Consider the following 24979-nt stretch of genomic DNA (forward strand, 5'->3'; position numbering starts at 1 on the left):
TGTATAAGGGGTGCGGGATTTTTCCTTTTGGAGTAATGAAAATGTTCTGAAATGGACTGAGTTGACGGCATCACAAAGGGTACCCTTTGGATGGTCTGTACAAGGCAGGGGTCACGTGGCACCGAGAACCCCATCGTGGAACGTGGGCTGTGGGTAACAGTACAGATAGGAGAGCATTGTACCGAGAACAAATGCACAATACAAATACATGGTGTTAATAAAAGGATGGTCTGTGGGGAAAAAACACCACATAGAAACTACGGACCACAGAGCGCAGTAATACTGTGACTATGTCCTTTCATCTGTTTGAACAAATACGACACTACAGTGTAAGGTGGTGGTGGGGGGACGATGCATGGGAATCCTGCATGGGCATACTTGACTGTCGCATTGACTCACAACCTCCCAAAACAGAAAAAGAGTCGTTTCTAGTCAGTCACCGCAGTTCCCCAGTGCAGTAGCTATCGAGTGCCGTCTGCCCTTACAACAGAAGCACACCTTCTGTCTGTCTGTCCAGGTATACTGCACCTGAGCCCTTGGGACGCTTCTGGCTCACGGCATCACGTTTGCTCTTTGTTATTACTTCGTGTCTACCAGCATAGTCAGGAATATGAAGTCGTTTAAAAATTCTTCCCTGCCTTTATTTTCTAATGTAACATTTTTTGTGATCTATGTATGGTTCAAAAAAAAAAAAGTTAAAAAAATATAAAAAATATGCAAACAAAATTAATCATAGAAATGAAATCATAGAAATGAGTTTTACAAATTAAAAATAAAATTCTTCCCTGTGGCTAACCTAAATATCTCTGATTCAGCCCATTTCCTTCTGTGGTTGCCTGACTGGGGGGGTGAACAGGTGGTCACCATGTGACTTGCTCGTGTTTTATGAGCAACTAAAAGAACTTGTAAATTATTTCCTTCACCATGAAGTTCCCTCCTGATAACTCGTCATGTGTTCGTCAGAATGCCAGGATCGTTTGAGCAATGTGATTTCTATGTAAAGTTGGAGGATTGTTTTATGAAAAATGACAGAATCCTTCTCAAGCAACCCTGCCTTTAGAGAAACATTTAAGGGTATGCGTGCACGTGTTTCTTTACTGGAGTGCATTTGGCTTTGAATCTTAGTGTTTCAAATTTCAACTTCGTTATTATAAATTAATTTCATTCAGATGTTCCTAGTATGTGATTGAAATTGGACTTAGAATATGGAGAGAGACTGTTCAGCCTGTGGAAAAGAACAAATAGGTACTCTCTATTCATAGCCTTTCATTACAATCAACTTGATAATTAGCCTTCAAGTTTTGATAATAGTATACTAGATTAGGTGGAGTTATTAACTTTCTTTTTTCATTTATTTGGCTGCAGTGAATGACTAAAAAGCTATAAATAAGAATTTATGGTGAGGAGAAACTTAGAATCACAAATAATTGACAAACAAGGTGGGAAAGCAACAGTGAAGTGAACTTTATTTAAATTTCAGGCACAAATGCAACACTGAATGGTGAAATTGCACAGTAGGGTAAAATGAAGAAAAAGTGTAGCTTTGCAAATGAAATTTGAGAGATGTACTTAATTTTCTGGCTTAGGCTATATGACTTGAAAGTAGCTCAAGGTTAGCTCCAGCAACCCGCCGTCCCGTTTAAGCAAGCTGACTGTTTTCAGTGCCAGCAAGCCTGAGCTTTTCCCTTCCATCCAGTAACTTCTGCATTGTCCTCCTCACTGAATGTGAAATTCTGCAAAGGGGATTTTGCCATTGGAGTCCAAAATCCAAAATAGGACAAAGAGGCAGCTAGGTCATTGTTTTTTTCCCGTCATTTCCCAAGTAAGGATTTGACAGTGTCGTGGAATCATAGAAGCGCAGTGTTAAAGCTGAAATCATATAATCCAGCTCTGTCACATGACAGTTAAGCCCCAGAGCCCCAGAAAGTAAGACTGTAGCTAATGATCAGGGAGAGACAGGGCTCTGTGCGACGTGTTTACTGAGTGGGCTGGACATGTCATTCACTCATTCATTTACCAGTTAGCCATGGAGCTTTTATTAGCGGGAAGCGCCATGTTGGAGCCTATTAAAACCTTAGATGCAGATTCCTGCTCTGGTGGAGCTTACTCTCTAGTCCAGGGTATCTGAACTTGAGCTCTGTTGACACTGGGCTGGATAAGTCAGCTCCTCCCCTCTTCCCCGTGGAGAGCCTTTCAACCTGATTGTGTCAGTTGGGCCACCTATACCTGCTCTTCCCCTGAAACAGCTCTCGTAGACAACTCTTCTTTAGAAGGTCATCCTATCCTAGCAAAAATTGTCACAAGGTCAGAGGAAACGAAGAAAGGGCATTCTGGAGTGCAGATGCAGACCAGGTCCTCCTTTTTGTGGGAGGAAAGGTTGAAGGGAGGTGAGTGCCAGGTGTTTTAGGAAGGCTTCTGGAACTTGGCACTCTGTTTTGCTTGTATCTCATTGACCAAAACATATCTTATTGCTAGGAGACTAGAAAATGTACTCTTTGTTCTTGGCAACTGTGTGCTCTGGTAAAATTTGGGGTTTCTATTACTGTAGAAAACAGATAGAGCTCTGTCAAAAGGGGCTTCTGGTAAAAGAAGTAGAAACAAACAAAAAAGAGATCCCATGAGCATACATACTCAGGATAGGCCAGCTCCCAGCAGGGGCTCGTGTCGCCAGCTGTGTGCCATGCACCAAGGCCTCTCAACTCTTTGGGGGATGGGAGTCATTTCCTTTGCTTTGAAAACACAGCAGGTGCACTGGTTATGCTGACTGCAAGACCCGACTTGTGTTTGAATCTAGATCCCACCTTTTGCTAGTTGCTTGACCTGTAGTTAATCTCCGTGAACCCCGTTTTTCCTCTCTCAAGATGGGAGCCACGATAATATATTATTTCTTTCCTCTCTGTACCATGATCTTCCTGGAGTCCCTATGACAGGAAAACATTCAAAAATCGACTCGAGACCAAGGTTGTCAGTCTGCACATCCCTGGAAAATGGTTTTGTTTTTCCCCTTCATTATCATAAATCATAAAGTACATCCAGTGACGAGGTTGCCTTTATAAACCACGTCGTGTGTGGATTGGTCCTGGGCCCAGTTTATGCCTCACTCCTGCCCATAAGGCTGAGTGGGTGGAGGAGCCTGGCCTGGGCTGTCACCTCTTCTGGCTCCAGCTGGTGAGAGGTGCCCCCGTCGCCCCCGCTGCGGTGGGGGTGCGGCCCTCTGGTCACGGGCCTGCCATCTTCTTGGCTCTTCCCGTCGCGTCTGGGCTGGTGGCGTTCTGCCCACACTGCGTCGTGGGCTTCTCCCCCGACCGCAGGAGGGGCCAGGCGACAGCCTCGAGTGCAGGGGAGGTCCTGATGTCGCCGAGTTAAAAATTCATATCCCCTGGCTCCCGCTGGCAGCCCTGGGGTTAAAGCAGGGCCTGCGCGCTTCGGTTGCAGTCAGATGCCACGCTTGACCTGAGGAGGCTTTGTCAACCCCTTGTCCTCCCAGAAGGGCAGGGGAATTGAAGGCTTCGTGTCTTCGTCTGTCACGGCGCTGCCCCTGCCAGATCCCAGGAATGTGCTGGCTTTCATAGCGGGCACTTGACGAGGGTAGAAGGCTGTGAGGTGTCCCCGTTGGCGTGGGGTACCGGCGTCCTGCACGACGGTGCCCGTGGGCTCTCGCCTGCCCCTGGAGCTGGGCGGCGCCCGCGCGGCCTCTCCCCGGGCTCCTGGGCCTCAGCTGGGCCAGCCGCGGTCCTTGCTCTCACGTGGCCCAGCAAAACGGCGGGGCTTCCTTTCTCTGTTGTCTCTGTTGAGGTCAGACCCAGGAAGAGGGTGGAGGGATGCAAAATGAGCTGCGGGAGTCCTGTCACAGGAGCCCGGCGCTCACCGCAGTGGCTTAGTTCAAGAACAGAAGCCTTTTCTTTTGGGGATCCATAAAATAACGTCAGACTCTCAAGCGCGGCACGGGCGCCTTTTGCTCTCCCTAAATTCACGCAGGGCGTCTTCGGGAGAGCCTGTGCGGCCTGCGGAGTTCTGTACTGTGTTTGCATCCGTGCGGTCGCGCCCGAGCCGGTCGGGTGGCAGCCCCTCCGCACGTGTCAGCGCTCGGATGCCTGTCTTCCCTGTGTCCCCGCAGACCGGAGGAGGGTTCACACTCTAAACCCATCGTGGGTTTTCCCACGGCGTTCTCGCTCCAGGGTCCGGGGTAGCACACCCAAACCCCAAAGCCGCCTCTGCTTCCTGCTTTGCTCTTCCTCTCGTCACCCCTTCGTTCACCCCCTGCCTCCCTTTGGTCCGCTCCTCTCCTCCTCATTCCGCCCTCTCTCTTGCCTGCTGAGGGTAACGTGCAGCGCTGCGGGTTTGGTTTGTGGGCTCCAGGCCATCCTACCGAGCAGAGGGCTCGGGCTTTTAAGTAGACAGTCGTGATTTTGATTATCCACCCGGCCCGTCACAAACCCTGTGACCTTGTTCAGATCACTTCTCTCCTCCTGTTTGTAAGGTGAGGGCAGTTACCCTTCCCTTGCAGGTTGTGAGTGGTGATCTGGTCAGTAAAGCACTTTGTGTACTTAAGAAAGATTGGTTACTTCTTCCACTTCTCCTCCCAGTCTTGGTCAGCCCTCAGTGACAAATGAGCATTTTTAACGTTTCAAATTAATCATTAGTAAAAAAAAAAAACAGTTTGTGAGCAAGTTTTCTTCAAACACTTAGAAAATTTTCTCTTCCCTATTCCTCTCCTTCCTACCCATCCAACTTTTATATTCTCCTCTGTATTTATCCTATCTTCCTTTCTTCTTTCCCTCTTCCATTTTTAAATTGAATTTAATTTTACTGAAGTCATACACAGTTCTTAAAAATCAAATTATATGGGATGTCATAGAAGTTAAAAAGAACTCCCCCATTCCACCTTGCCACTCCAAAGTTCTCCAGAGGCGGCCACTTATAACTCTTTAGGCTCTTGTTTCACATTGATCTCCATTTCCCTTTATAATATACTCATTCTGCTATTTCTTGTTTTTCAATTTAAGACATCATTAACTTCCTACCCTGGGAGATGAAGGCTTAGTGTCCTTTCAACACCATAACAGCTACTACTCCATATTTTCCCTTCTGCCGTCTTCCAAATATATATATATAGTTAAATCACTATATTTTTTAAAAATCCGTGCTTAATGCTTACATAGCAATGCAATTATTGTTCATAGATGAGTCACGTTTGACTCTATGATTAAATTTCCTTTCTTGCTTGCTTTCATTTTTCCTAAAGTTAATAATTGTCTTATTTTTGAAACTCGTATAAATTTCTCTCTCCTCAAATGTGTGGACATAATTATTGAATACATCAGATCATGTCTTCTCCATTTAATTTTTTTTGCAATCAATTTTATTGTTAGATATTAGGAAAGCATACAATTCATCCAAGGTGGTAGTCAGTGGTATTTGGTGTAATGACGTGGTACTTGGTGTAATCATGTGGTTGTGCATTCATCATCACTTCAGTCATCATTGGTGCATTTTCATTATTTCAATAATAATAAAAAACAAACTAAAAAGGAAATTTTCACCCATCAGTCTCTCTATGCTTTCCCTGCTGTCCATAGCTGCTATTTCTGGCTATTCTTGCACAGTTATTTATTAAACCGTTTTATTTTGAGGTATATTCATATACCATAGGATCTACCCAAATTGGATAACCAGTGACTTTTAGTATAATCAGAGTGTTGTGCATTCATCACCACAAAAAAATTTTAGAACAGTTTCATTATTCCAAAAAGAGACATTCTTCTGGAACTCTCATCTCAAGGTTGATTTACAGCCCAAAGGCTGGCTTGCCCATCTGTTTTCTTGAAATTCCTTTCACTGCTATCTTGGGAACTTTTTTGCTTCTTCGAGCTCCTGTTTTTCCAGGTCCCACGTCTTGCTATTTTGGGTTTATCCTCTCATTGGGTCGAGTACGTCTCTCAGTATCTCCCTGAGGAAGAGAGCGTTAGTGGTACAATTTGAGACCCTGCATGTTTGTAAATACCTTTATCCCCAGCCTTGATTGATGATTTGACTGGATGAAGAAATCTAGTCTGGATTTAATTGTTCCTCAGAAATCTGAAGGCGCGTCTCCCTTGTTGTTTAGCTTCCTGTGATGCTTTCGAGAATCCAACATTGTCCTGATACCTGACAATTTTTATCTGAGCTCCTCTTTCTCATTGACTGCTTTTAGGGTTTCATCTTTATTCATGATTTTCTGATATTTATTATGACATGTCCACTGGGTAGTTTTTCATTCATTGGCTATGTACATATTGGGTCACTTTAACTGAAAACATTTTTTTGTCCTGACATTTTCCTGTTTTGTTTTTTTAAGATAATTCCTTCCTGCTATTTTCTCTCTTTCAGTAGTTCTATTATCAGATGTTAAACGTCCTGGCTAATCTCTTAATTTGCTTTTTTCCCCCCATGTATTTAATTCACAGCACTCTCTTTTTATCTACTTCTTTCCCTCTGCGTACAGACAGCCTTTCTAGAATGTATATATTGTCTTATCTCAATGCAAAATTATAGTGTTTTGTATGCTAGCTTTTTAATTTACAAAATTGATTGTTTTAATGGTGTTTACTGTTGCTCTTTTTCCACCCAGAGCCTGTATTTAGGGTCCATCCATGTCTAATATTTCCCTCTAACATCGTGTATGCATCACATACAGTTTACGTGTCCACTACAGAACACCCCCTGCTTTCAACAACCTGTCCCCGGGGGTGATGCATCAGTAAATGGCCTATTTCCTGAGCCTTTCCGGGCTTTTCTGCGAGCTCTCCTTTGGGATGTGCCAGAAGCTGTTCTTAGAGCCGGCATTGGCCCCTTGGCGGGGAGCCCTTTCCTTCTAGAACGGCTGCAGCCACCCCCGTCCACCAGGGCGTGAGGCGCCTCGCGCGGTCAGGCGCTCCGCCTCGGCTCGGCTCGCTCTGGCCGGCGCCTGGCAGCTCTGGCGGAGCCCCGTGGTGTGCTTTCCCCTGGTGACCGCAAGGATGCCCCTGGCCTTGCCGCACCGTGGACTCCTCTGCAGTGCTTGATCCCCTCATATTGTTGTATCCGTTGGCTTCTTCTGGCAGGCTTGTTGTAGGAGTTCCTTCTGAATGCAAATACACATCTTTTGGCGACTCTGATCACCTGCTGAGGTGGTTGTGAAAGGGGGAGATGGTGCGGCCACCCAGGAAAGGGTCCTTGTGCGACATCTGAATCGCAAATGATGGGGGGCGGTGCCCGCTGTGCACCGCCTGGCCTGCAAGTGCAGCAAGGGGACACAACAAAAAAGGGAGACAAACAGAGACACAGAAGAGCGCGCAGCGAATGGACACAGAGGGCAGACAGCAAGCAAGCTGCAAGGGGGGAGGGGAAATAAAATAAATACAGACACTGAAGAATGCATAGCGAATGGACACAGAGAGCAGACAGCATGCAAAAAGCCACAAGGCGGGATAAAAATTTAAAAAAAAAAAAGATTGGGGCGGGTTTGTAGGTGAAACCTGGGGAGACAGGGAGTCCCTGGGTGCGTCAGCCTGCTGGAGGGACCAGCCAAGCACGCTGCACTGCCATTGCCCCATCGGCTGGCTCTGGGGAGCATCCTGTGGGCTGCAGAAGGCCCCTGAGTAGCCCATGGTCTCAGTGCCCCAGCAGCTGGCCCTCTGTCCCCAGAGGCTGTGCCCACACCCAGGAGGACGATGACCAGGGGTAGGGGGCGGTGGGGGGGGTCCAGTGCCTGGTGCGGCGCCAGCTTCGATGCTCACTCGCTGCCTGTTTAAAATAGAAATTTAACTTCTGGTATTCATTATTCCTCTCCTAGCACTATTTCTATTATTTTTCAAAACAAGTGGGTCTTATTTAGATCATTATTTAATGTTACAACTTAAATAGGTGCCTGGAAATTCTGCAGTATCCTATGTGGCAATTATAACTGAGATTGTCTTCAAACTGTGACTCCAAAATCCTAAATATCTGCTCCATTTAAAAAATAAAGAATAAAACTTTCTTTTGCTTTATTTTTAAAAATTATATCATGTTATGTTAAAAGAATTGTTGCAAAGACAATTATGTGTGTATATATATGTATTTATTAGAGAAGTTGTACATTCCCAAAAAATCAAGCATAAAGTAACAGCTCCCATGTACCCCCTCACACACACCCACAGCTTTCCCTGTTATTAGCTTTGCATTGATGTGGTACCTGTCTTAAAATTGATGAAAGAATATTATTATAATTGTACTGTTAACTGTAGTCCATAGTTTACATTGGGGTTCATTGTGTTGTACAGTCCCTATGGGTTCTTTGAATTTTTATTCAAATGACATATATGCAACCTAAAATTCCCCTTTTAACTATGTTCAAATATATAATTCAGTGGTGTTAATTACATTCACAGTGTTGTGCTAGAGAATTTTTTGTATCAAAACATTGTAGGAACCTTTTATAGAAGGAAAAGGGTAGATAATCATTGGGAATTTCTTTCTAGTGGTATTTTCTAAATGTTATAGTTGACTCTCTTCACCTTTGGTACCCTCTTCTGGTCAGTGGAAAGCATTGGCCTGGCCTTATTTTTAACAAACATTTGTTGTTTTCTTTCATTTCTCAGTGCATTTTATTTTTTAAAAAATTTACTTTATTTCTTCCCATCCTCGTTGTTTGTGCTTTCTGTGTCTATTTGTTGTGTGCTTGTCTTCTTTCTTTTAGGAGGCACTGGGAACTGTGGGAGGGAGGTGCTCAATTGCTTGAGCCACCTCCACTCCCTGCTTTGTTGATCTCTCATTATGTTTTTCCTTCTTGTGTCTCTTATTGCATCATTCTTGTTGTGTCACCTCGCCGCACCAGCCTGTCTCATCAGCTTACTGACTTGCTTGCCTTCTTTAGGAGGCACCGGGAACCAGACCTGGAAGCTCCCATGTGGTAGGCAGGAGCCATATCCACTTCTTCAAATAATTGTTTTGATACATTTTAATCTGCTTGATCTCCCTAAAATTTTTTTTTGTTTTTTTATGCACATTCATTTATTTATTAAGCATTTTTTTGGTATATTCATATACCATAAATCTATCTAAAGTGTATGATCGATGATTTTTAGTACATTCTCAATGTTGAGCATTCATCATCACAGTAAATTCTAGAATTATTTCATTAGTGGCAATTTTTTTTTCCTTTGGTTTTTAACAACATCTGAGTAAAATGGCCCTTGAGCCCGCGCTGAAATGGTCCCCTCCCCTTGCCCCTGTGGTGTGCCCGTTGACGGTGTCGCAGACCCTCTTGGAGCTCACTGAGAAGCTGAGGACAGCAGGAGCACGCGCCGTAGAGGGTGGGAAACCAGTGGATCGTAGGCCCGGAGCTGTTTCACCCTTTCACCAGCTGCGCTAGGATTTGGGGACAGCTCTAGTTTCTGACGGAAACAAATACCATGCAGTGGTCAGTTTAAGCCCTGGGAATTCACTGGCTCCCGGCTCTGGGACTAGGAGTGGAAAATCGCGGCAGCAGCGGGGCGATGCCTTCTCCGTGCGCTCTGGGCTGGTGGTCGGAGCTCCTGGGTCCTGGGCTCTTCTGACCCCGGGCGGTGCCTCCCTGCCTGCCTTTCACTCTGCCTGCAGGGTGCTGGGTTACCTGGATGAAGGTCAACCTGACTCAGCGGGGCCACGCCTCACCTGAAGTCACACCTGGGAGGGCTCGTATGCGCTGGGTCCATGCCCCCCAGATGCTGCTGGAGACAAGACCCCATCCACACTGGGGGCACGTCCAGTCCACACGGCACTCACCGGCTCTCTCCAGGGTCTGTTTTACGCAGGCGTGCTCTGTCTGTCCCTGTTTGTCTCTGCATCTCTCTGCACAGCACAAGCTGCCAGGACCACACTCAGTAAAGCACTGCTGCCTTGGAATGCTTATCTGTCTTGTGGGACATGCCCCTTTACGCCATTCTTCTTCCTTTTCCCATCAGGATTATCGTTTTAATGTGCTTTCATGTTAAATGATTACCTAATTCAAATGCAGTGAATTTGTAGAAAGCATGCTCTTATCATATGTAGTCTCCTTCTTTTAAATCATTCCATGGCACTAAAAGGACAGTGCTCACGGCCTTTAGTGAAGATTCCTCAATTATTTGTTCCTTTCCTCTGCAGCTTCAGTTTCAGAGAAAAATTTTAGCTGCATGCCCACAACAAGTAACACGAGAAATAAAGAGGTACCTGGACAGTGTTAAGTTGCTCAGGTCAAGTAAGACTTGGCTCCCGTGAGCAGTAAACCACAGCCGTCTGGGATTAGAAGTGACCTGCGAGCAGCAGTGCTCTTTGCCTTCTAGAACTTGCTTCCCTAGGATGTGTTGCCCTTCATGTGGCCTCGTCTTTTAACTCACTCTTTAATTGAATGCTAGAACTGAGTTTATTTTTATCTATATCGGAGCCTTTGAGCAGATTCCCCCGCCCCCCGCTGGGTGCTGTGAGGGCCCAGAGTTTGACTAGGAGTCCAGGAAATGCTTCTGGGAGTGATTTTTGTATTGCCAGGAATGCTGATGTATTGGCACCAAATTAACATTTCCGAAAATGCCATGAAGCACTATTGGAAAACAAAGCTGTAAGTGTAGTCACTACAGCTGCTGCACTCTCTTTTCCCGAAGCCAGTTTCCTCCTCTTTCCTGCACAGATAGAAGTTTTAAGCCCCCTATTGTCAGATGAAAGGGAGTCGGTTTTATGTGCTGTTCCGAAAGGCGGCTGGTCGCCCACAAGTGTTCACGTGCTGTTGGGCTGGAGTTAAGGCCGCTTGTGCAGAATCGTCCCTGGTACTGTGGATCCTGGATTGTGGAATAAATAGACCTGTGAGGACTTGGGGAGCCTGCTGCTACAAGAGGAAGGATTTCATTCACTCCTTAAGTATTTGTTGAGCCATCACTGGATACTCAATTTTAGGAAGGTTGTGGCATATCCATAAATCTCTTTGCCGCGGTGCAGACTGCGAACGCTCCAAGATGCGTGTGTAAAGCACGCGGGCATCAGCGGGGAGAGAGCTGATCGAGGAGGCTTGGTAGTCAAGTCTTTGGTCTAGATGCTGAAAGTAGATAATATACGAATATGAGGAAATGGGGAGAAGTGAGCCTCGATGTCAGAAGGAATAAGAGAAGTTAAGAAAGGAGCTCAACCGGAGCTTGTGAGAGAGTCCTCTAAGGGTAGGGTGGGCCTGTCGCTGGCGCACGCGAAGTGGCAGATGAAGAGAGTAGCATCCAAGGAGCAAAAGAGGAGATGTTTATTCAGACACCTACCTGAGCAGTGGAGAGGATGAGTTCCTCCCGGCCGAACTCTGAGCTTTGATGCCACTTTTTGGGTCTGCTAGACCACGTTTTGTTTGCAGGTTCTTCAACAGACCTCCCTGGATGGGAGCGCTACACTTATTTTCCAGTTGTATTTCTCCTAGTAGGACCACATTTCTCCTTGTATAATAAAAATCATTTGATGAGTGTGACAGTTTTTTTTCTCATTTATATGTGTAATATATTAGTACAAAATTTATCTGTTTTTTTTTTTTTCAAAGGAGGTACCAGGGTTGAACCCAGGACCATGTCTTTGGGAAGCAGGTGCTCAACCACTGAGCTGCATCTGCTCCCCCAGTGAGAGGTGGCTTTTCAGTTTGTTTTTGTTTTAGGAGGTACTGGGGATCGAACCCAAGACCTTGTACATGGGAGGCAGGTGCTCAACTACATCCACTCCCTATTACTTCTTTTTTATTTCTTCTTTATTGTATTTGCTTTTTTCATTTTTTGTTCCCAGTATTTCTTAAATGATCTAAAAGTGGCTTGAACTCCTAAGGCAAAACTTGCTCTTCCCATTCACCTAGATTTTACCAGTTCACTTTGTAAAATTCCATGTATTGAACTAGATCATTATGGGTTCCTGGAAGTACAATTGAGAAGATAGAAAGTTCTGAGTACCAGTAGATCAAAATAGCATTATCTAGAGAGGTGAAACCTAGATCTGACAAGCTCAGAGTAGTGGGAAACACTTGTCAGCCAGAGGGCTGCCCACCTTCCCTCCCTCCCTCTAATACTTATTTTTTTTAAAAACTCCTTCCAAGTATTTGTACATAAGAAAGCAAAGCAGTATGCATACTAATCATAGAGCTTATTAAAAACAACAATTTCTGAATCTCTGGGTGTTGGAAAATAGGAAATCTGCATTCTGAACATGCTGGAATCTGATTTCGGTGGTCTGTTGATGTGCTTGGAGAAACACTGAAATAAAAATATAGTACTTTTGTTAATGAAATTTATGATTGTAGTTGGTATTTGTTTTGTATGGATTCATAAAATATTTATACTTGGAGATGATATGCACAGGTATGTCCTGTTCCTTTGCGAATTTCATTCTATTTGGGATTCTGTAGAAGCAGGTCATAGGACGGAAGGTGAATTAATACCCGGCTTTCGTCCACCTTGTCTCTGATAAGGCTGGCCTGTTAAGAGGCATCTCGAAAACAACCAGCATTTTAGGGCTGAGCAGATGTCAGCTACTAGACTTACATTCAGAGCGTATGATATAGCTATTGATAGTCCTTTCAAGTTTATGGAACTTTGAATTATCTTACAAGGTTATTTGAAGCTCCCAGCGTTTGAAAGTCTGTTTTCCTCCTTCTCAAGAACTGGTTAGAAATCCCAGGTATCTTTTTGCCACTGGGAAGTAACGTGATTCCCTTGAGAAAAGGGCCTTCTGTGTGTGATTCTCTAAACTGGTTATATGTCCATACTCTAGAATCACCAAAAAGCTTTAAAAAGTCATTTTCTCTTGGTCCCGTCCCAGATTCATTAGATCAGACACTGGAGTTTGTTTTAAAGCCTTGAGGGCTCCACTGCACCCAGCAGACCCTTCCTTCCATCATAGGTTCATATGCCAGAGGGCCACGGTTGGCTGTGTTTGTAGATGTGTTTGTCTCTGCAAGATGGAAATCTTCTTTGAGAGCAGAATACATTCTATTCTAATGACTTCTATTTCATATCCTTTTTCCTACTCAACTTTATTAAGGTTCTGCAGAGTTGGAGCTCACCAAATCTTTATTAAATGCTTTTAAAAGATTATTGAGGGAAATGGCAAAAATCCAGGATTTCTTGCTCCTCTGATTTGAATCTTTTTGTTGTTGTTAACTTATCCTCTAGGATGGAAAGAAGAAGTTTGACAAGGAGAGTGAAAAATATTATTCTATTCTTGACAAGCACCTAAATTTGTCTGCAAAGAAGAAGGAGTCTCATTTGCAAGAGGTAAGCTTTTCCATCTGAAACGTGGAAAGGACATTAGAGTTTTCTACACGAAGTCAGAATTTCCAAAGATGGAAGTATCTCAGAATCTGCCGCTCTGGACTTTAACGATAGAAACAGGAGCTAACTGAGCGCTTACTATGGACTGCCGTTAGTGCTCTGAGCACTTTACACGTTACGAACTAAACACTAGCAGCAGTTCCTTTACCGATGGGAAAGTGAAGGCATAATTTTAGTAAGATTTTTCTTGGGTGTATTTTAAATGGCAAAATTCTATTAACGTCATGTTATAGCCTTTATATTATTTTAAGTAAAAACAGAGACATCTGTGACATTGGTTTATAAAGCTTTGCTTTACCATTAGAGAAAAAATGTACAATTACACGTTTCAAAATCATAATTATTTTACAAGTGAGCAGAAATCTTTTACGACGGGCGCTGCTAAATCCATTTCATCCCTTTTGCCTGAAATGCCCGAACTTCCCCTCGGCTGAGTGGTAACGATCATCAGTAAAATCGCGCCACCCTTTCACTACGGAACAATGCAGCTCCTGGTGCGGCGAGGGTCTCTGTGGGAGAATCGGAGCCCCTTGCCGGTATCACCTTGACAGGAGCAAAACCTCGACACCCACCCACACTCCCCCAGCACGCAGTGGAGGGTCGCAGAGCTGAGGTTTGGGGAAGTCAGGGTGGGTGCGCCCGCAGCACCCTCCTGCCAGGCAGGGGGACGTGAGCTGCCGCCTGGCCCGGCCCCCTCGAGTCTCCCCGCTCCTCTCTCTGCACTTCTGGGGTCCTGGCTGGGGCCTCTCCCACGCCTCCCCCTGCCCCTTCCCCTGGCGAGGCCACCTCCCCTCCTCGCCTCCTCTTCCAGTCCAGCCTGGCCCTCTGCCCCCTTGATCCTTTACTTGTTTCCTCTGCCTCCAGGTTCGGTCACGGGCTTGTCTTCCTGGGGTTCTTTTTGCTTCTGTTTCCTTTTTCCACCCTTCAGTTCTCATTGAGCAAATAGAGTTTCTTCAATAAAAAATGTTCAACGTTGTGAAGCCTTACCCTGAAAGAATTTACCCTAAAAGAAAGGATCTGCTTGTTATTTCAGCGTGAGTTCATTATAAACTATGTCTTTTGGTATTAACGTATCATCGAAGGAGGACAATTTAATGTAACTGTGTTGCTGTGCAAGAGTTTAATGACCAAAGTGAAATGGGGAAAAGTCTGCCATTAAGGAAAATTGGATTCAATTTTTAAATTGCATGGACGTATTTAATCTTATGAAACTCTAGGTGCTGCTCGTTGTAATTTAATATTACATTCATGTATCGCAAGTGCTCACTCTTTTTCCCCTACGCGTCGCACTAGAATAGACCTAAGGTGGACTTGGGGTTGTGGGCTGTAGCCACGTGTTGCGAGGCCCCTGGTCATCCATGGACACTGCCACCTGCCGAGCCAGCGGCTAAGGCCAGGGCCGTTTTAAGAATGGTCCCCTGGAGGCCCCGGGCAGTTTTAGAGTCCCGGAAGCATTGCAGAGTCATGCCGCCCGTAGACAGGAGCTGCTGAATGACGGCGCGGAGACGGTGCCTTCATCTACACTCGGAGCTCTCTCGAGAATGCGCGTAAACCTTCCCTGATAAGCCTAGCTCTTATGGAGACTTTCCTCCTTAGAGGTCCTGCAACTGCTAGGCTGTGGGAGAAGAGAATGTTTGTTCCGGTCTGTCCTTAGTGGGAGGCTGGGGAAGTGTCTACCATGGCTACTGAAATACCCACTTCCCAAGTGACATCTTCCAGCCCCCCGCGCCTCCCCCCACACTCACCAGATTTACACACGTGCGTACACTCTTTCCCGGAGGCTTAGCCCCTAACAAGATACAGCACAACAAACGAACGGCATTGGAGCAGCTCCTGAGGGCCATGTTAAATAGACAAGGGAAAACGTGATTTGGATTTTTTTCCCCTACCCCTCCAGGAATTAACGACATTTTAAGAACATGCTGCCACAGATGTATTTAATTATTTGACATGACAGCAAAAATCATCTGTTCCTTTCCAGAACAGCTCTGGCCTTTTTGCCAGGGCCGACCTCCTTAGCCTGCTCTCGGAAGCCACCTTCCTGCCTTCTCACCTGCGCAGCTGGCTCCTTACTCACTTTGCTCATGGAAAGTGAGCAGCTGCCCGTTTCCAGTGCCGAATTAATTTCTTGTCTTGATAAAGTTTTGTCAATTAGATCATTGGAGTAAACAACTGGCAATAAAGTTGTCAAGATTAGAGACTTTACATTAGAAGAAAAATAATAATTGATATGTGATAAGGAAATTCTTCTCTAAGTATGAAGTAAAAGCAAGAAATCATAAAGGCAATGTAGAAAGACCTGAATGCATAGAGATAGTCTGTCTCCTTAAAAAGCTATTAAACCAGATTAAAGGGCAAAGTTTTAGGCAATTTGTACAACATATGACACAGGTTCCCCATGCCTTATATAATAAAGAGTGTTTTCAAGTCACTGTGAAAAAGATAAAGAGCTCAGAGGAAAAATGGGGTAAGGACAGGAGATGGACATTCCATCAAACAAGAAATATAAACCATAATAATATTTTCAGTTTCTGTGTCACATGTATTTAAAAATAAACAATTCAAACTAAAAATGGGAAGAAAGTGCTATTGTTAATTTGCTTAAAGACAATATTTTTAGAAAAGGTATGGGATACTGAACACAAACTTTCCTAGTGGGAGCATAAAACGACTCATTTATTCTTAAGGTATATTTGACATCATGTTTCAACAAACTATAAATGTGCGGGACAGTTGAGATGATTTCTACTTCTAGGAATTTACCCTAAAATAAAGTATCAGAAATGAGAATAAAAATAAGTAGCATAAATACATTGACCCAGAGTTGTTCACGATGGAAGCATTTAGAAATATCTGAAATAGCCAATAAGAATGATTAGGGTAAATATACAAATATAGTTTGGCTGTGAGATGGGATGTGATATGTCTGTTAAAAGTTCTATTTGGAAAATCACTTAAAGAATTTGGGAAATATTTGTTCAATTAAATGGAAAAAGCAGATTTTAAACCAGTATGTACAGTACTATTGCAGATTTCTTTTAAAATAAGTGTATGTGCATGCATGTGTAATACAAATCATTTGTTAACTCTGGGAGGTAGAATTACAAATCAGCCTTACTATCTTTACATTTCTCTGTTATAATAGTGAATAAAGAGTAAAATCACAATTATTAATATTTATTGCTTCTGTAATTACAAGAGAAAGGAAAGGGCAAAACCAGTCCTTCTAAAAAAATCCAGATTGTAGTTTTCTTCTTACCACTAAACACGTCAACTGGTTCCTCTTATCCCTGCCTCTCAAATGGAGGGTTTCCTGCTATACCTTCTACTCTTAGATCTCAGTTTATGTTCCTGAAACCTCTTCTACTTTCATTCCACCTATAAAATCTTTTTTTTTTGGTAAGTTTTTATTTATTTATTCCTCCATGCCCTTGTTGTTTTTGTGCTTGCTGTGTGCTCTGTGTCTTCTCTTTCGGAGGCACCAGGAACTGAACCTGGGAACTCCCATGTGGGAAAGAGGCACTCAAGAATTGCTTGAGCCACCTCATCCTCCTACTTTGTTGTGTCTCTCATTGTCTTTCCTCTTGTTGTCTCTTCGTTGCATCATCTTGTTGCATCAGCTCACCATGCCTGTCCATCGTACCAGCTCGCTGTCTTGCTCGTCTTCTCCAGGATGCACTGGGAACTGAACCTGGGACCTCCCTGTGCTAGGCGGGAGCTCAATCACCCGAGCTGCATCTGCTTCCCTATAACATCTTTAGGATGCTCTCCCCCGTCGACCTCACCACACCCACCCACTCCTGCACTGCCTGGGTGACTTCCGGGCTTGTAAACCGCGCGCGTCATCATCATACGGGAATTCCCGCACATAGCCTTCTTCCAACATTTGCTCCCTCTTTGTTAATTCTGGTGTTATTTCCTTTATCCCTTCCCTTGCCTCCCACACCCCTGTCTTTGGGCTCTTCTTCCTTGCCGGTGTACACTGCCTCTTTCCCTGGCCAGGGCTTGTGGGGTAGCTGCGCGCACACACGCATGCTGAATTGAGGTCTCTTGCACTTCCTCGCACTAGTCGTCTTTCTTTTTTTAAAGCTGTATTATTTTTTATTCCCGCCCCCCCCCCCATCTGCTCTCTGTGTCCATTCACTGTGTATTCTTCTGTGTCCACTCGCATTCTTGTCAGTGGCACCGGGGATGTGTGTCTCTTTGTTGTTGCGTCATCTTGCTGCGTCAGCGCTCCGTGTGTGCGGCGCCACTCCTGGGCAGGCTGCACTTTATTCACGTGGGGCAGCTCTCATTATGGGGCACACTCCTTACACAAGGGGCTGCCCAACACGGGGGACACCCCTGCGTGGCAGGGCACGCCTTACGCACATCAGCGCTGCGCATGGGCCAGCTCCACACGGGTCAGGAGGCCCGGGGTTTGAACCGCGGACCTCCCATGTGGTAGGCAGATCCTCTATCAGTCGAGCCACATCCGCTTCCTCACTAGTCTTCTTGCAGGCCACTTTGATCTGTCCACACCTGCCCTCGAGGGTGGAGTCTGCCCGCACCCACCTGTCCTGCCTCCACTGTCATTTCTGATGTCCCAGACCTGAGCTCTAGCTTTAAGCCTCCCCACCCCCGAACGTGGCGCTCGTCCCCACTGCTTCCCCGCCGCACGCTCTTCTCGTGTTACCTCCAGCTCCTCCAAACCTCCCGTTCTTCAGAGTCCTGCTGAAATCCTTTCTCCTCTGGGAATGTTCCACGAAATGTCACTTCCCTTTTTTTTATCTTTTTGCTGTCTGTGTTCGTTCGCTGTGTGATCTTCTGTATCTGTTTCTCTTTTTGTCTTCTCATTTTTCTCCTCAAGGATTCCCTGGGATTCAATCCTGGGGACCTCTGATGGGGAGAGAGGTTCCCTGTCAGCTGTGCCACCTCAGCTCCTGGTCTCTGCTGTGCTTCACCTTGACTCTCCCCTTCGTCTCTCTCTTGTTGTGTCATCATCTTGCTACGTGACTCACTTGCACAGGCACTGGCTCACTGCACGGCTACTCAGTTTGCTGTGTGGGCATGCTTTTTTTTTTTTTTTACCAGGAGGCCCCAGGAATCGAACCCAGGTCCTCCCATATGGTAGGTGGAAGCCCTGTCACTGGAACCACATCCACCTCCCCCCTTTTTTGAATTGTTGTTTGGAGGAGTCTAGGCCTCTGCCTGTTTGGTGCTCTTAAGTCAACTCTCTCTGTAGCCCCATCTGCCATGGATACGCTGGCGCACTCCTGCTGTCCTGCCATAGTTTAATAATACTCCTCTTTTTTTAAAGTGGCCCTGTCTGCATGATAAAGTATGTGGCCACCCTACTTACCTTTCACAAAATATATAGCCCCAGTTGCTACCAGATATACAAACAAGTGTGTGCTAGTGAACCACATACGTGCTGAAGTGCTAAAGAGGTTCATCCTAAGAAAGAGAATGCACGTCTAAATCTCATACTGAAAAGGGATTCATCTGTCATCTTCCTTAAGTACTGTACATTTTGGATGGCCTTCCAGAGCAGCTCGTGGGGCCGTCGAATTTTGGTCATCTAGCCTGGAGGTGACGAAAGCATCTTAGCAGGCAAACGGCAAGACTCGCTATCTCTCCCCTTATAGCCCTTCTTTGCTCCCCCCCCCCCTTTTTTTTTTAAATTTCTTTAGTGGACTTTACCTGGCATGTCCAGTTCTGAAGCTGCGAGCTGCTGCTCTTGTGCCCGGGTGCCGAGATCAGAGGTCGGAGCAGTCGAGTTGGGGCACACTCCCAGAGTGTGGGTAGTCATGGGGGACGCGCCCAGCTCCCTGGGAACAAGGGGGGATCACGCACGTGGAATGTCCACAGGCGGCTCCTTAGACGCAGCGCGGGGTTTCCCTGGGTGCTGCTCACACGGGCACCCTCTGCCTGGCTGTCCCAGCGCTGCTCACACGGGTACCCTCTGCCTGGCTGTCCCAGCGCTTTCTCGACTCCCAGAAGGAAAGCAGGAGTTGAGCGTAGCCTGGTGGTTTGTGCAAAGGGTTCAGGAACAGGGAGCCGCCCTTGTTCTAAGGTCGTGGGCCCTCCCAAACCCCCGTTCCTGGGTGCCAGCCCAGGGCCACCTGTGAGCTGGCCGTGGAAGGACACAGCCAGGCCTGCTCCGGGGGCTCGCTTCTTACAGCTCTGTTGTCCTTTTAGCTTCTAAGGGCACCGCAACCTTCTAGTTTGTTCCCACAGGCCGAGCGGCACAATCAGTAGCCCAGGGGATGCGGTGCTGTCCCGACGCTGAGACTTGCCTTGCCCCCCTTTCCCGGGGGTAGGATTCCTCTGGAACGCGATTGCACACCCTCTTTGCAGCGCCCGCATTTAGAGATTCGGTAGAGATGTCGGGTCTGTTGAAACTGGCCATTTTGGGGAATATTAACACACCAATGTGGCCTTTTCCCCCTAGAGCCGCTTGTTAAACATTTACCAGCACTCCACCGCCTGTACTTGTTTACCAACTTTTCATTCTTAGAAATTGTGTTCCTTTAAGTGATGGTAAGAAAATACCCATGGTTTGTGTGAAATACTGATAGGGTTTCCTCAGTAATCTTTGGGGGTTGAGAAGTTTTGGGTCCACATTTCCTACCTGGTTTAAATGTATCTCAACATTTATTATCTTATAAATTTGTGATTTTCAACTTTAAATATCTCTAGTGAGTTGCTTATAATATTTAATTACTTCTAATTTTATCAATAAATATATAATACATAGATTTTTTAAAAATTTTTTTTCCAAATGAAGTTGGGATGGTATGCTATCCAGCCAGCGAACCTAATTTGACTCTTTTTTTATCTTGTGCTTTGTGAAGTTACCTTTGTTAAATGGCTCCAAAGCAATTTTCTTTTCCCAGATTTTCATCGGCAGGTCCTCCGTCCTCCCGAGAGCACTTCCTTTTCATTTGTCAGCTGCCAGAGGGGCCGTGAACCTGGCAGCAAGAAAGAATGCTCCTCTGCTACACCAAGGAAGTCAGGATGATAGTGGCATAGGAACGGGATGAGAGGGGCAAGGTCAAAAAGACGATGGTGTCCTCTCAAGAGCGCTCTCACCCGTTTAGCAGGACAACCTTGTAATCAGGAGTGACCGCTCAGGGCACTCATGGAGCATGATTGATCGGGTGGATGCTTCGACTTTGTCGGTGATTCTGCTACCAGCCTGATCTCTCTAAGTGCGCCTGCTGGTGGCTCTCCTGCGTAAGAGTTCATTTTCCCAGGTGATTCTCCGCCACTTAAAATCCAGTGTCTACGATCTTTGGTCGTGCGATGGCCATCTCCCCGCTCCCTCCCCTTCTCCATGTATTTCCTTTGCAGCCAGATTCTGTTAGACTGCTCCATGCCTCTCCACTGTTTCTAGGGCGGCCCCTGCCTCTTCTTTAAATAAACTTTGAGTATCCACCGTTGGTTGTTCATCGTAAGGCGGACCTCAGACACCTCCGTGTTCTCTCCCTCTGTGACGCTGTAGTTTTGCAGGCACCTCTCTGGGCCTCTTACACCAATGCTTTGAGTACACTCACCGTTGGAGGCTTGCTCTCCTGTTTCCTTTCTACTCTGTGTGCAGGCAAGTACCGTGTTTGCCTAGTCTGGGTATTTCTAGGGCACAAAAACAAGTTAAAACTTTTTCAGGAGATACTTTTTAATGCAAGTTTCAGCAGAACAGGTTTCGGCTCCCTCTCTTCATGTAAAGAGTCTGTCCCTAATTACTCCCTGTGTCATGCTTTGCCTGTTGTTTCCTCTTCAGGCTGATTCACAGATTGACCGAGAGCATCAAAACTTCTATGAAGCATCTCTAGAATATGTCTTCAAAATTCAAGAGGTTCAAGAAAAAAAGAAGTTTGAATTTGTGGAACCGGTAAGTTACAGTATCCCTATAAGATAGTAAGCTATAAAAATCAACATATTAGGGCTTTTGGAGATAAATAAATGGATGTACATGGTAAATATGTAAAGGAATGTTCTTCACCAGTGCAGTGACCTACCAAACTTGCAGGTAAGGGGAGAGAACGTCATGGTTCCTCCTTCCAGCCTCTCCTAGCTCCGTCCCCCCCACCCCCCTTTCTTGCACGGCTGGGATCTGCCTGACTTTTCTATGAAGTCATTTATTTTCCTAAGTCAGTATAAAAAGGAGTGGATTCCCTGATGTAAACCACATTCCAAAAAAGAACAGGTGGCTGGTCTTTATAAGCTCATTTCATTTTCTTAGCACTTTTTCCCAAGTATTACCCTGTAGGCTGCATTATGGTCTGGCTAAGCATCTTTGTGAGTCTCCATGTGTGATGAGTAGTAATAAAGGTAAGCTCTAGAGTCAGGACAATCTTCTGTTACATGTAAGCTCGGTTTCCATGTGAGCAGAGAGAGGATAAGGAGAATAAGCACATGGGCCATCAGGCATCCTAGTTAAGTCATTCCATCTTCCTAGACCAACCTTTTAAACCATCTTTTTATAATAAGAAATAAAATACCTCGTTCCTATTTTAGTGGAGCCATGGGAACAGAGGAATTCAGCTGCTAATGGAAATCCATCCACGACGCCCTGAAGATAGACTCGGGGACTGGGGCCGGTTATCAGAGCCCGCCCAGTTCCCAGCAGCTCTGTCACTTCGGTCCCTTCCACTGGGACCCCCCGACTCCTGTAAACTAGGCACTTGAAAGTTTATGGACCAGCTCTTCAGCTCGACAGTCTCCAGGAACCAGAGGCCACCACTCAGGCTCAGGGATTTGATTTTTACATTTTAGCGAGGCTCCCAGACTTCGCTCCGAGTTCTGTTTGCCAAACAGCCAAGTCCTTAAATCCCCTTGTGAGACAACAGGCTCTTTCAGGACAGGATTAAACTTCAGAGGACTTAGGGGCCTTCTGGAGCTCATCCGGGTTGGTGGGCAGCCCCCACTCTGGGAAGATGACCAGCGCTTCCCAGGCCTGCCCCTTCCCGTGGACGAGGCCCACCCTGGGGCCCCTCCGCCGGTGGCGGGCGTGCGCCCTGCCTCCCGCGGTTCCTGAATCCCAGAGCCTCCTGGCCGAGGGCTGGCGCGGTGCCCTCCTCCTCCATCCTCACGGCTCCTCCATCAGGCTTCGCGGCCTGTCCGCTCCCTCCAGCTGCTGAGCCTGTCCGCCACATCTGGAGCCAAGCCTCCCCTCTGTCCCCTGGGCGGGGCAGGGCGGTCTGCCGCCTCGTCTGACTCTTTTACGGCCGCCCCTGTCTGAGAGCCGTGAACTAGACCATCCTGTAGGGTGACGTCAGGGGCGTAGGAGAAGATCTAGAGCCATTGGCTTCAGGTGGTAGAACGACGTGAGTTTATGAATGTCTGTGATAAGACGTGCCGGGAAGCGGCAGCTGTCGTTTCATTAAAAGGTTATTGTTTTCCCCCCTTCCCTCTACCTTAAACCAAACAGGGATGTTCCGATACTTCTTCTGAAATGCATACCTTTCTTATGACACCACAGTCAAAACTGATGTTAAATTTGTTCTTCTTCCAGAATATTTTCTTGGCCGCTGTATTTTCCTAGTAGTGTCTGGCCAAACCAAATAGTACTGTCAGTTTAGTCTCGTTCTCATTTCTCGTCTCAAATTCTAATCCATGGGGTTTTACTTAATTTCCATTTCAATAATGAGCATTAATAGAAAAGAAACGGGACCGATGAAACGGGCATATTTGTCTTTAGGTTATGTGCTAACAAATTAATTCAGAGGAAAAAGTTTTAAAAATTTCAGAAACAAAGCTCTCAGGAGCTAAAAACAGAATAGCATGTGAGGATACTTTAATACCCTTACAGTTTTTATTTGCAGTAATCCAACTCAGGTTTGCATTTCTGTTCCATATTGCAGAAATCTGACAGTCTGCTTTGGTTTTAACCCATATTCGTTTAACAAATAGTTGACGTAAGCATAAGAGTAAAGCAGAATGCTCTGGGACGTAGCCTGACTCTCCTACAGATGGTGAGAAATCAGGAGTCAGGTAGAAAACATAGATAGGGCATGGCAATTCACATTACGTAACCTTCTTACTTTATGATGATACTTATTAGATAATTTTTACATTGTTTTGATTAATCTCAAGGTCCTACTATTTAATAAAACTTCTAAAGAATCTTCAGGTGGTATTGGGAATAAATACTCCTACATTGCCATTATTTGGGAAGAAAGCTAGTCTATAATAATATATGGAATAAGAGGGAGTGTTGAGATATTTTTAAATAAATTGTTACGTTATCCAAGTATACCAAAAAAATCAACTTTTACACTCAGTTTTTCATAAGCTGTACAGTTTTACTGACCATCTTCTTTCCAGTTTGTCATATTGTACATGGCAAGTGGTTGAAGGTAGCCGGTGATTTCCAGCTGACTGTTGAGCTCTTGTAATGAGGCTGGTCTACACTGAGATGTGCTGAGTGTGAAATGCACTTGAGATTGCAGAGGCTCACCACGGAGGAAGACTAAGTGTAAAATAGCTCAATACTTTTAAAAATATTGATGTCATGTTGAAATGGTAGTATTTTGGGTTAAAATGTACGAAAATTGAATCTACTTGTTTTTACTTTTTTGAAGATGGCTGTCATAGAATTTGGAACTACCAGTGGGGCTGGCATTTGTGGCTCCCTTAGACCTTGGGGGACAGGGGTAGACCCCATCCTTATGGGAGAGCCCACAGGACGCGCCTGTCAGACCTGTCACGAGGTCTGAGAGCAGAGGCACGCCCCTCCTGCTCCCCCACGAGGTCCTCCCAGCCTCGGCGTTGCCCCCACGCCAGCCGCTGAGGGCTTAGAGCGGGAGACGCGCCTGCCTTTAGCAGGAGGCCGTGTCCTAGGGCTGCAGAGGTGTCTCAGGCGTGCGAAGCCTTGTGACCCAGACCACTGAAGGGCTCTGCCTTTGATTTGACGCCCGTGTGGGTCCTCCAGCTGCAGCTTGTGTGTGTGTGGACGGCGTCCTTCGAGCAGTCCGCCTCGGGGCTCATGGTTTTTGAGCAGCTGCTCTGCGCTGTGGGCTTTCCCTGTGTTATTTCAGATAAACCCCACAACTCCTTTATCACGAGGCTGTTCCAGATGAGGAGTTAAGCCGGAGAAGACTGTCGGTGCCTGAGGTCCCAGCCTAAGGGGGGGGGCAGCAGGAATCCAGCCCTGAATCTGCATCTCTGGTGGTGCCACATACTACCTCAGTGGCTCCTTGAAGCCATCATTATTCCTTCATGAGACTTGCTGTGACCAAATGTGAATGAGCCTGGGAGAAGGTGCTGTATCGCTATTTTTAAAGAGCTTAAAATTCGAAGAGGAAAATAGAGGTTTACCTTGACTTTGCCAAGCAGAGGCAGAGACTTAGAGTGGTTCGGTGAGGGGGGAGCTGTGGAATCAGGTGTTCGGCTGCGCGTCTGGCAGGTGTGACTGGGCGCACTCTTCCCACTCGCCCTGCCTCGTGGCTCTCCTCTGTCCACTGTGAGGACCCAGCAGGGCACAAAGCTAGTTCCCGGGCTGTGGTAGCTCCAGTAAGGAGTCAGCTGGTGTGCACTCACACTTCTACTATCGTGAATAACATGTGCGAATCTGTTGTATTAGTTGTGACTTTAAAGCCAGGTGTAGGTTTTAAATATATATATTTAATGATAACATGCTTCCAGATATACATAAAAATAAATGTCATGCTTCATTTTAGTCTTTTAAAACTATT

General features: G+C 45.8%; 1 protein-coding gene and 1 long non-coding RNA gene across 2 annotated transcripts in view; one reads left to right on the plus strand and one right to left on the minus strand.

Annotated features, from left to right (window-relative positions):
* Positions 1-24979, plus strand: part of ARHGAP42 (Rho GTPase activating protein 42) — a 264054-nt gene that overhangs the window by 168413 nt on the left and 70662 nt on the right. Inside the window, exons 5-6 of the mRNA XM_058289224.2 lie at positions 13143-13244; positions 21064-21174. Coding sequence (XP_058145207.1) covers positions 13143-13244; positions 21064-21174 — 213 coding nt within the window. The remainder of the gene's footprint in view (positions 1-13142; positions 13245-21063; positions 21175-24979) is intronic.
* LOC139437745 (uncharacterized) lies at positions 14173-19113 on the minus strand. The gene is made up of 3 exons (XR_011647613.1): positions 18984-19113; positions 15047-15134; positions 14173-14304 (listed from the first exon to the last, which is right to left on the minus strand). It is a non-coding gene; the product is annotated as an uncharacterized lncRNA (long non-coding RNA).

Source organism: Dasypus novemcinctus, chromosome 27, assembly GCF_030445035.2.
Source record: "Dasypus novemcinctus isolate mDasNov1 chromosome 27, mDasNov1.1.hap2, whole genome shotgun sequence".
Lineage (NCBI taxonomy): Eukaryota > Metazoa > Chordata > Mammalia > Cingulata > Dasypodidae > Dasypus > Dasypus novemcinctus.